This window comes from Gymnoscopelus microlampas (genome assembly GCF_963454915.1).
Source record: "Gymnoscopelus microlampas genome assembly, chromosome: 14".
Classification (NCBI taxonomy): domain Eukaryota; kingdom Metazoa; phylum Chordata; class Actinopteri; order Myctophiformes; family Myctophidae; genus Gymnoscopelus; species Gymnoscopelus microlampas.
The window spans coordinates 47,254,761-47,265,585 of record NC_139951.1 but is presented as its reverse complement, the minus strand read 5'-3'; the positions used below and the strand labels follow the sequence as shown (position 1 = coordinate 47,265,585).

General features: G+C 43.0%; 1 protein-coding gene across 2 annotated transcripts in view; it reads left to right on the top strand.

The window, feature by feature from the left end:
- Positions 1 to 285: 285 nt before the first annotated feature.
- Positions 286 to 10,825, top strand: part of qki2 (QKI, KH domain containing, RNA binding 2) — a 34,906-nt gene continuing 24,366 nt past the window's right edge. For both annotated transcript variants that reach the window (XM_084077751.1, XM_084077752.1), the window contains exons 1-2: positions 286 to 1,238; positions 10,444 to 10,592. In XM_084077751.1, the coding sequence (XP_083933877.1) occupies positions 1,097 to 1,238; positions 10,444 to 10,592 (291 nt within the window). In that variant the 5' untranslated portion in view covers positions 286 to 1,096. The remainder of the gene's footprint in view (positions 1,239 to 10,443; positions 10,593 to 10,825) is intronic.

The following is a 10,825-nucleotide window of genomic DNA, read 5'->3' as shown; positions in this document are numbered from 1 at the left end:
GAGACACAGAGAGAGAGAGAGAGAGAGGGGGGGGGGGGGACGAGAGACAGAGAGAGAGGTAGAGAGACATTGGGATTGGGGTGGTGGGTGGGGGCTGGGAGCACACAGAGGGGAACAGCCTCCTCCCCTTTCTCTCTCTCTCTCTCTCTCTCTCTCTCCCCCTCTCTCTCTCCCTCTCTCTCTCCCTCTCTCTCTATCTCTCTCATGTCCGCGTGACCGCGCAGCGCGTTCCCTCTGCGCCCCGTGCAGCAGCTCCACCGATCATATGATAGAGAGAGAGAGAGAGAGAGAGAGAGAGAGAGCAGTAACATTAACACTAGAGAGAGAGAAGACACTTTTAGTTGAAGTTATTGAACCAAACGGTCCTGTGTCTGCTTTACTCACCGCGTGGAGAACAACAAACAACAACTCTATCACACAGAGAGGAACCGATACACAGTGGAAACTTTGTAACTTTTTGAAGGGAGTGGATACACAGTATCCAGAGGGTGTGTGAGTGTGAGAGTGAGTTAGAGTGTGTGTATGTGTGTGTGTTTGTGTGTGAGAAAGAGAGAGAGAGAGGGAGCTCTCGCTCGGGGAGGGAGGGGAACATATGAGGTATTTTCAGGGGAGAGGCTTTTTGAACTGTTCAGCCTTCAGTTCAACATCTATCATCTAATCAGGAGGTCTAACGTTTCACCCAAACTGCACCGGACTGGCTCCATAGTGGATCACTGCGCTACTAGATCTACCCGGATCTAATCCACTTCTAGACCGCCTGGCTTCACAGTGGATCACTCGGATCTTTCTACAGGATCCATCCACTTCTCTAGACCGCCTGGCTTTCACAGTCACAGTGGATCACTTTGATTTAGAGGATACAATCCAGTTCTTCTAGACATCCTGGGCTGCATAGTGGATCACACTGATCCCACAGGATCCCATCTGATCCACAGGATCCCATCTGATCCATCCAGGCCGAAATCACTGCGGATCTGCTGCTGCTGCTGCTTGCTGCTGGTTGTTGGTCCCATCAACAACAACCTCGTCCAGACTTTCCCCACACTACTACCACATCATTAACCATCATTCCAGCCTGTGGTGCTCCAGAGCCATCATGGTGGGGGAGACAGAGGTCAAGGAGAGACCCAAGTCCAGCCCGGACTACCTGATGCAGCTGATGAACGACAGGAAGGTCATGAGCTCTCTGCCCAACTTCAGTGGGATCTTCTCCCACCTGGAGAGGCTTCTGGACGAAGGTAAGAGGATGATGGAGATGATGGAGTCACTTCGACTTATTGTGTGTGTGTGTGTGTGTGTGTGTGTGTGTGTGTGTGTGTGTGTGTGTGTGTGTGTGTGTGTGTGTGTGTGTGTGTGTGTGTGTGTGTGTGTGTGTGTGTGTGTGTGTGTGTGCAATATATAAGTTCTTATTCCTTCTACGCTAGACCAGTGGTTCTCAAACTTTTTTCATGTCAAGGACCCCCAAAATGACATGTATTTGGCTGCAGACAAGCCCATGTCAAACATATTTTTGTGCCAGAGATTTTTCAAAAATAGCCAAAGTATAAAATATGGTTTAAGTGGTTCAAATGATTGTGACGCTATAATAGATAATTTTGCTGGGGACCCCCTGGTAACCCCCCCATCCCATGGACCCTTGGGGGTCCCCGGACTGTACACTGTAATATTACATTAAAAGTGATTTGTAGGTCACTTTTTTGTCACCTAAATTTTAATATACATCACATGCCTAAATGTTATACATAGGCTTGCCAACTCTACTGATATGATATGTGGAATAACGTGAATGATGCCACCGCCTTGGGGGCGACACACACACACACACACACACACACACACACACACACACACACACACACACACACACACACACACACACACACACACACACACACACACACACACACACACACACACACACAGAGAGAGACAGACACAGAGGGGCAGTTGGTGCTGGATGTGGGGGAACAAATAGTCAGTTGTTAGCCTTTCCCATGGTGACCTAATGCTGTGGCTTATGCAGAGTGTGTGTGGGCCCATCCCCGGACAGGCACGACAACATGTCAATGTGAAAATATTTGATTTGGAACGCTTTTTTGATTACAGTCAGTCAGCCGCCCCAACCCTCCCTATAGAACACCCTTCTGCTGTTGTTGCTTATCAGCATCAACATCTATATGTGAAGTCTGTGATTCTCTACCTTTTACATTTACAAGGACCCCCCCCCCGTTTGATCAAATGTTTTTATCTCTAGGGACCACAGTCTATTCTATTCTACGCTGTAGAATCCCCTGTGTCATATTGTAACTCTGAGAGTTTAGGGTCCATTTGCGTCCATCTGTACACTCTCAGAGTTACAGACCCGTGGAGTGTCCATTTGTTGGACCCCTAAGTCGGTGGTTCTCAAACCACAAACTTTTTCATGTCAAGGACCCCCAAAATGACATGTATTTGACCCCCCATCTAAACAAATATTTTGTGCCAGGGATCTTTCAAAAATAGCAGATCTACGAGCTCATAACGCAGCACTCGGTGCTGCGTTATGAGCTTGTATATCTGCTATTTTTGAATAGCCAAAGTATAAAGTGGTTAAAATTATTGTGATGGTATATTAACACATTTTGCTAGGGACCCCCTGGTACCCCCCCAAGGACCCCGGGGAGTCCCCGGACCCCACTTTGACAACCAATACCCTAAGTGGTCCCCGGACCCGACATTGAGAGACAGTCTGGGGGGGAGGGGGAGGGGTAACCCATAACTACAAAACAAAACACATCAACAAATCAACATGATGTGAAATAATTCTCAAATGATCAGGTAGAGCCTATAATGTGATAGTCTTTTATCCCATTTAGACCAGAGGCCGATTATAATAAAAACGCCTTCTAAGTTTTCTGAAAAACATCACATTTTCATAAAAATAAAAAAATGATGTTGCTAAATAATACTGTATGTAGCAACGGCTAATGTGACACAGAGGTGTTCTCGCCTTGAAAGGTATAACAACATATAGGTGCTCCAGGTGTAAAAATGCAACCACAGACCTATAATACAGCCCATTCATTAGTTTCTAACAACTTGTATACTATCATCATCAAAGATGTTTGGATGAAGACACACAGGTGTCAGTTCTCTTTATAAAAGAAAAAAAAAAATGGATGAGTCATTTCCGAATGGACCCGTCCCAGGCGTCCTATGTGAACGCCCGTCGCCCGTACCAAAGAAAAAAGCCCCCAAAGCTGCTGCTGAATGCAGGGTTGTTCCGGGACATTGTGCCCCCCCCCCCCCCCCCCTGCAGTCTGACACACAGAGCAAACCCCACCACTACTCGGTGTTGCCATATTTTGTGAGAGAAACAAGCAACCAGGTCTATGAAAACAAGGCCAAAAGAAGCAACATGAGCACTTTAACTATATGCATTGGCTATTTGAAAATAGCCAATATACAAGCTCACAACGTGTCGCGATGCACAGCGTTGTTGTGAGCTTGTAGATTGGCTATTTTCAAAACAAATCTTGGAGAAAAAAAAAAGTGGAAGAATTTGGGATATTTTTTTTTTTTAAACATTTTAACAACACAAATATAGTATAGGGAGTCCCTGACACCAAATATTATCAATAATGTATTCATTTAGGGGTCCTTGACATGACGATGTTTGAGTGTCAACATCAGGAAAAAGAAGCCCAAATAAGCAACAACTAAACTTTAGAAACAAGCCCCAAAAAAACACAACATGCAACGACTACCAATATTTACAAACAAGTCGCTTATGATAAGCAGACATCACACACACACACACACACACACACACACACACACACACACACACACACACACACACACACACACACACACACACACACACACACATTACATGACGTCTAAAGAATGAAGGCCATGTTTTCTAGTAGTGATTGTTGTGGCTCTCTACTGTAACTGTAATGTCCCTGGTTCTCAGAGTGGGGTCCCAAGGGGTCCCTGAGGGGGTTCCAGAGAGTCCCCAGCAAAATGAGTAACAGTTTAAAACACTTACGCCCTATTTTCTTGTAAAATAGCCAATCTACGAGCTCATTGTAAGGCGTTGTTGTGAGCTTGTATTGATTGGCTATTTTTGAAAGAATGTTGACACAGTTTGCCAAATCTCTTGTCATGGGGGGCCCCTCTGGCATAAAATACTTTATGAAGGATGATCCACAGAATTTTGGGGGGTTTCTTGACATGAAAATGTTTGCGGAGAACAGTGGTGGAAAGTAACTAAGTACGTGTACTCATGTACTGTACTTGAGTACAATTTTGAGGCATTTTTACTTTACTGGAGTATTTCAAATTGCTTTTACTTCTACTCCACTACATCTCAGAGGCAAATATTGTACTTTTACTCCAACACAGTTATTTGAAAACTTTAGTTACTTTGTAGATTTAGATTATTATTACAAAACATGCATTAACCATTTTAGCCTTATATATTCTTTGGCTATTTGAAAATAGCCGATCTACAAGCTCACAACGCGACACGTTGTGAGCTTGTAGATCTGCTATTTTCAAAAGATTTTTGTACATATTGAACTTGTGAAAAGGGACATTCTGCGTAATGAGTTCTTTTACTTTGGTACTTTAAGTACATTTTGATACCAATACTTTTGTAGTTTTACTCAAGTACATTTTAAATTCCGGACTTTTACTTGTAACAGAGTATTTCTACATTGCAGTATTGATTCTTTTACTAAAGTAATAAATGTGAGTACTTTTTCCACCACTGGCGGAGAATCACTGCTATAATATATATCACACACATCACATCTCACGCTGGTCATGGATGTTCCTGTTTGTGGCATGTAGGGAAACAGTGTGTCCGGCTCTATATATAAACACATGGTGACAGTTTGAAGTGTGTTGAGATAAGGCCAGTAACACAGCACTGTGTTCTTTTATCCCATTCAATCCCCCGAACGCATAGCTGGGTCATTTTAGATTATTAGCTATAATGACCATTATTTTATACTTTGGGCTATTCAAAAATAGCAGATCTACAAGCTACGAGCTTGTAGATCTGCTATTTCTTTTTGAGAAATCGTGAACGTGTGTGCAAATCTTATAATATATATATATTTTTAAAGCGAACATTTTTATTCTACAAATGTTTTCTAAATCCTACCTGTTGCTATAATATCAGAGGTTCTCAAACTGTTTTCATGTCAAGGACCATCCAAAATGATATGTATTTGTCTGCGGACCCCCATCTGAAAATATTTTGTTGCAGGGACCCCCAGAAGCAATGATTTGAGTAAAAAAATGTATATATATACTCAAAGATTTGCAAAAATGACAGATCCACCAGCTCATAGCTTGTATATCTGCTATTTTTGAATAGCCAAATAAATCTAGAATGACACAGATGTGTTCCAGGATTGAATGTGTTATCTCTGCGTCTCCTTCTCCTCCATTCTCCTCTCAACAGAGAGGAGAATGGGGAGAAGGAGGAGGAAAAGGAGAAGTGAGATACTTCTCCTTTTCTCCTCTCCTTCTTCTCTCCATTCTCTCTCTCCACCCGCTCTCACTTCTCCTTTTCCTCCAGCGTGCTGCGTGACCTACTCCCTCGTTTCCGTTGACAGTGTGACTTCTAAAGTCTCACTGCCGTGTTTGCAGTGGTGGAAAAAGTAAGGTTTTACTTGAGTAAAAGTATCAATACTGCAACGTAGAAGTACTCTGTTACAAGTAAAAGTCTGGAATAAAAAAAATACCGTACTTGAGTAAAAGTACAAAAGTATTGATATCAAAATGTACTTAAAGTACCAAAAGTAAAAGTGCTAAAATGTTTGAAAATAGCCGATCTACAAGCTCACAACGCGTCGCATCGCGACGCGTTGTGAGCTTGTAGATCTGCTATTTTCAAATAGCCTAGGTATAAAATGGGGCTAAAGTGGTTAATGTATGTTTTATAACGTAATACTTTATATCTGCAAAGTAACTAGTAGCTAAAGTTTTCATATAATCGTAGTGGAGTAAAAGTACAATATTTGCCTCTGAGATAGTGGTGGAATAGAAGTAAAAGTTTAGACAATTGGAAACTCTGCAGTGAAAGTAAAAGTACCAATTTTTTTTACTTGAGTACATGTACTTAGTTACTTTACACCACTGCGTGTTTGTGTGTGTTGTGTGTGTGTTTGTGTGCCACTGTATAATAATAATCGCCCCTGGGCCTCTTGCCATGGAAGTATGACATGACATTATACTGTGTGTGTGTGTGTGTGTGTGTGTGTGTGTGTGTGTGTGTGTGTGTGTGTGTGTGTGTGTGTGTGTGTGTGTGTGTGTGTGTGTGTGTGTGTGTGTGTGTGTGTGTTTAATAGTCACCTTTGCGGCAGCGGGTCAGAGTGGGTTATTACAGGATCATAGCTGTCATTGTAGCCGTGGCTGTAATTATAGAGAGAGAGCTACTATAGTTATTATGGCTGTGACTTATCACTCACAGGGCAGGGAGACATGCCTGTTAGCATGCTGAGGTCACATGATATTTGTGACTCCAGGCAGTCATTCTGTGTGTATGCGCGTGTGTGTGCAGACTGTGCGCGCGTGTGTGTCTGTCAGTGGTGTAAAGTAACGTTACAAGTACATTTACTCAAGTACTGTACTTAAGTTTTTTTTTGGGGGGTATTTGTGCTGTACTTGAGTATTTCCAATTTCCGCGACGCGTTGTGAGCTTGTAGATTGGCTATTTTCAAACATTTTAGTACTTTTACTTTTGGTACTTTGAGTACATTTGGATACCAATACTTTTGTACTTTTACTCAAGTAAATGTTGAATTCCGGACTTTTACTTATAACAGAGTACTTCTACATTGCAGTATTGATACTTTTACTTAAGTAAGACATTTGAGTACCTTTTCCAACACTGTGTGTGTGTGTGTGTGTGTGTGTGTGTGTTTGTGTGTGTGTGTGTGTGTGTGTGTGTGTGTGTGTTTTTGATTGATGTACTTTATTTAGTAAGACATGAGAACAGTACATGGCAGTACATAACAGTACATGGAAGTACAAATTCGCAATACAAGGTCTACTAAACTGGATAGCTCAGTTAAGCACGTAGCTTGTTTAAGATGAGATCCCCATGCACACAAATCATGTTGACATATAAGAGACAGACAGATATACACACTACTATACAGAATGTCATACAATCAGTTTACAGGTTACTGGTATGAAGTATGAAGGGTGAAAAATATGTACAAAAAAGAAAGAGAGGGGGGGGGGGGTAGGTTAGGTTAGGACATGGGGTAGGTTAGGACTTGGACAGGGGCCATTTTTGAATTGCAGTCTCCTGAAGGTGTATCTTTAGGGCATTTTTGAAAGTAAGTAGGGTTTTACACTCCTTTACTCCTTTTGGTAGGGCATTCCACATTTTAGATGAATAGCATGAGAAAGAGTTCATTCCCTTTGTTGTGCCAAATCTGGGTTGAACATGGTTTGTGGAGCTGCCTCTGGTGTTATGATCATGGACTTGATTAACATTTTGGAAGTATTTTGACAAATACAGGGGGATCCCAATGTTGTGGTGTATCTTAAAGACCAGGCCCATAGCAAGTTGCTGTACTCTGTCCTCAACCCTAAGCCATCCAAGCCTAGCAAAATGGGCATGGGTTAGATGGGCTTTGTAATTGAGGCCAAGAAGTAGCCTTACGAGTTTGTTTTGGGATGTTTGTTTGTGTGTGTGTGTGTGTGTGTGTGTGTGTGTGTGTGTGTGTGTGTGTGTGTGTGTGTGTGTGTGTGTGTGTGTGTGTGTGTGTGTGTGTGTGTGTGTGTGTGTGTGTGTGTGTGTGTGTGCAGTAGCCACTTATTATGGAGCTCCAGCATGCCATTACAAATGCATCATAGGGTAGCATCGGTCATCTGAGTTGGCCCGTAAACAAACATGGAAGAGCAGCTCTCACTCATTGAAGGTTATCGCCAGAGCCGGACCGTTACCCGATTCTTTTGGGGGGATTCCGACACTCAACCGAGTTATTTTGTCCACCGATTACGATGGTTAGAGACATGTTTTGTCAAAAAGTGCTGAATCCATGTTGGGAAAACGACGTTTTTTCAAAAATGAAAAAAATCGAAAAAATAGCCAATCTTCAATTACAAGCTTGTAGATCTGCTGTTTTTAGGGATAGTCAGGTTGGAAGTTATTGATATTTGGGACGCTTAAGCTGCATAATTGACGATTAAGCCAGATAATGACCATATCGGCCTATCTCTACTGATCACTCAGTCTGTGACACTGGGTGAAGCGCACGCACGCACACACACACACACACACACACACACACACACACACACACACACACACACACACACACACACACACACGCACACACTTTGTGCTTTTGACAAAATTCCAGCCTTAATTGTGATTAATGACAAGAAAAGACCTTGAAGACTAAGATCTCGCCAAAATCACAGGTTTTGATTTAAACGGTGCAACAGGTGTGGTTTGTAATTGTTAATTCCCTGCGTTGAACTGGTGGTCAGATTCACATTCAGACAGTCTAATATGATCAAAGTCACGAGGACACTTTGAGAAATGATTAGTTTGTGCATGGCCGCGGTTCAGTGACTTCCCCCTGTGTGTGTGTGTGTGTGTGTGTGTGTGTGTGTGTGTGTGTGTGTGTGTGTGTGTGTGTGTGTGTGTGTGTGTGTGTGTGTGTGTGTGTGTGTGTGTGTGTGTGTGTGTGTGTGTGTGTGTGTGTGTGTGTGTTTTAATAACTGTCCTTCTCTCTGTCCTTAACCAGTGTTGCCAGATTCTGCGAGAGAAATCAGCAACTAGGTCTATGGAATAAAGCCCAAAACAAGCGACCACATGAGCACACTTAACTACATAGGCTATTTGAACATGAAGCTGATCTACAAGTTCACAATGCATTGTGATGCGACGTGTTGTGAGCTTGTAGATCCGCTATTTTCAAACAAATCTCGAAAAATAAAGGATGTTAACAACACAAATCTGGTACAAAATATTTCTAGATGGGGGGGGGGACAAGCCCTACTAAGCAACTTTACACTTTAGATACAAGCCCCTAAAAAACACAACCTGCAAACAGAAAAACAGGCCCAAAGTCGCCTATAACAAGCAACAGACATGGCAACACTGGTGACGTCCTACTGTGTGTGTGTGTGTGTGTGTGTGTGTGTGTGTGTGTGTGTGTGTGTGTGTGTGTGTGTGTGTGTGTGTGTGTGTGTGTGTGTGTGTGTGTGTGTGTGTGTGTGTGTGTGTGTGTGTGTGTGTGTGTGTGTGTGTGTGTGTGTGTGTGTGTGTGTTAATAACTGTCCTTCTCCCTGTCCTTAACCCCAGACGGTCCTCTCACACACACGTTACTTAGAGCAGGTGACTCACGCCAACCTCACATAATTTACTGAGATTTACTGAAGCCCAGAAGAGTTCCACTGTGTGGGAACGTATTAGAGACAGTGGTGGAGGAAGAAGAAGACGCCATTTATGTTTTACTTAAGTAAAAGTGGCAACACCACGATATAGAAATACTCTGTTACTATAATAATACTATAAAAGTATTGGCGTGAAGATATACTTAACACACCAAAAAGTAATATACAAAGAATTGTCTACAAGCTCACAATGTGTCGCGACGCGGCGCGTTGTGAGCTTGTAGTTTTGCTTGTGAGCTTGTAGTTTTGTTTGTGAGCTTGTAGTTTTGTTTGTGAGCTTGTAGTTTTGCTTGTGAGCTTGTAGTTTTGCTTGTGAGCTTGTAGTTTTGCTTGTGAGCTTGTAGTTTTGTTTGTGAGCTTGTAGTTTTGTTTGTGAGCTTGTAGTTTTGTTTGTGAGCTTGTAGTTTTGTTTGTGAGCTTGTAGTTTTGTTTGTGAGCTTGTAGTTTTGTTCCACCACTGATTGGAGAAGACAGATAGAGACACAGATTGCCAGTATAAACATGAGGCCTTATTGTCAGCTGCTTGGCTAGATTCTACATTGTAGTGCAGAATGTCTGTCTGTCTGTCTGTCTGTCTGTCTGTCTGTCTGTCTGTCTGTCTGTCTGTCTGTCTGTCATGAGGCTCCAGTTTCACCAGTTGTAATGATGATGAGTCATCATGTTGGAAGGTTGCTCTCTCATCCAAAAGACAAGCGTTGTGTTAAAGTGTTAATTTAACTCTGACAGTGTTAGAACTCTAAACCAAATGGTCCTTTTGTGATGTACATACTGTACACACAGTAAACTCCTCTGTGTCGATTTAACTCCGGGGGGTTGTTACAAATGGAACCATAAGGGTCCATTTGTTTGGATTTGTAACCCCCCCCGGAGTTAAAGTTAACACTTGGGATTTTAAAGTGTGTGAGCAACCATGCATTTCCTCCACCCGTTAGTTAAGTCACCTCAATTCAACCCTGTCTAACACCCCCCCTCTCCCTCTACCCTCCCCTCTCTTTTTTTGTCCCTCTCTCCCTCTGTCTCTCTCAGAGATCGGGCGAGTCAGGAAGGACATGTACAACGACACAATGAACGGGGGCGTGCCCAACGGGCGGGACTGTGAGGATCTCCCCGAGCCGATTGGTCCGGTGGCTCAGCTGCAGGAGAAGCTCTACGTGCCCGTCAAAGAATACCCCGACGTGAGTGGACCGTCCGTCCGTCTGGCCGACCGACCGACCCTCTGGCCGACCGACCGAAGACGTCCTCTTGACATTTCACCTTCTCCCGAAAGGATTCGATTGACTTTTCACTCACGCCGGCTTATCGTTGCAAAGCTAATCTTTAGTTAAACAATGAGAAGACGTGTCGGCACGCGATCACAAGAATTTAAACAACCAACCACTTTTTTATGAAAAATAATTCAATCACCATT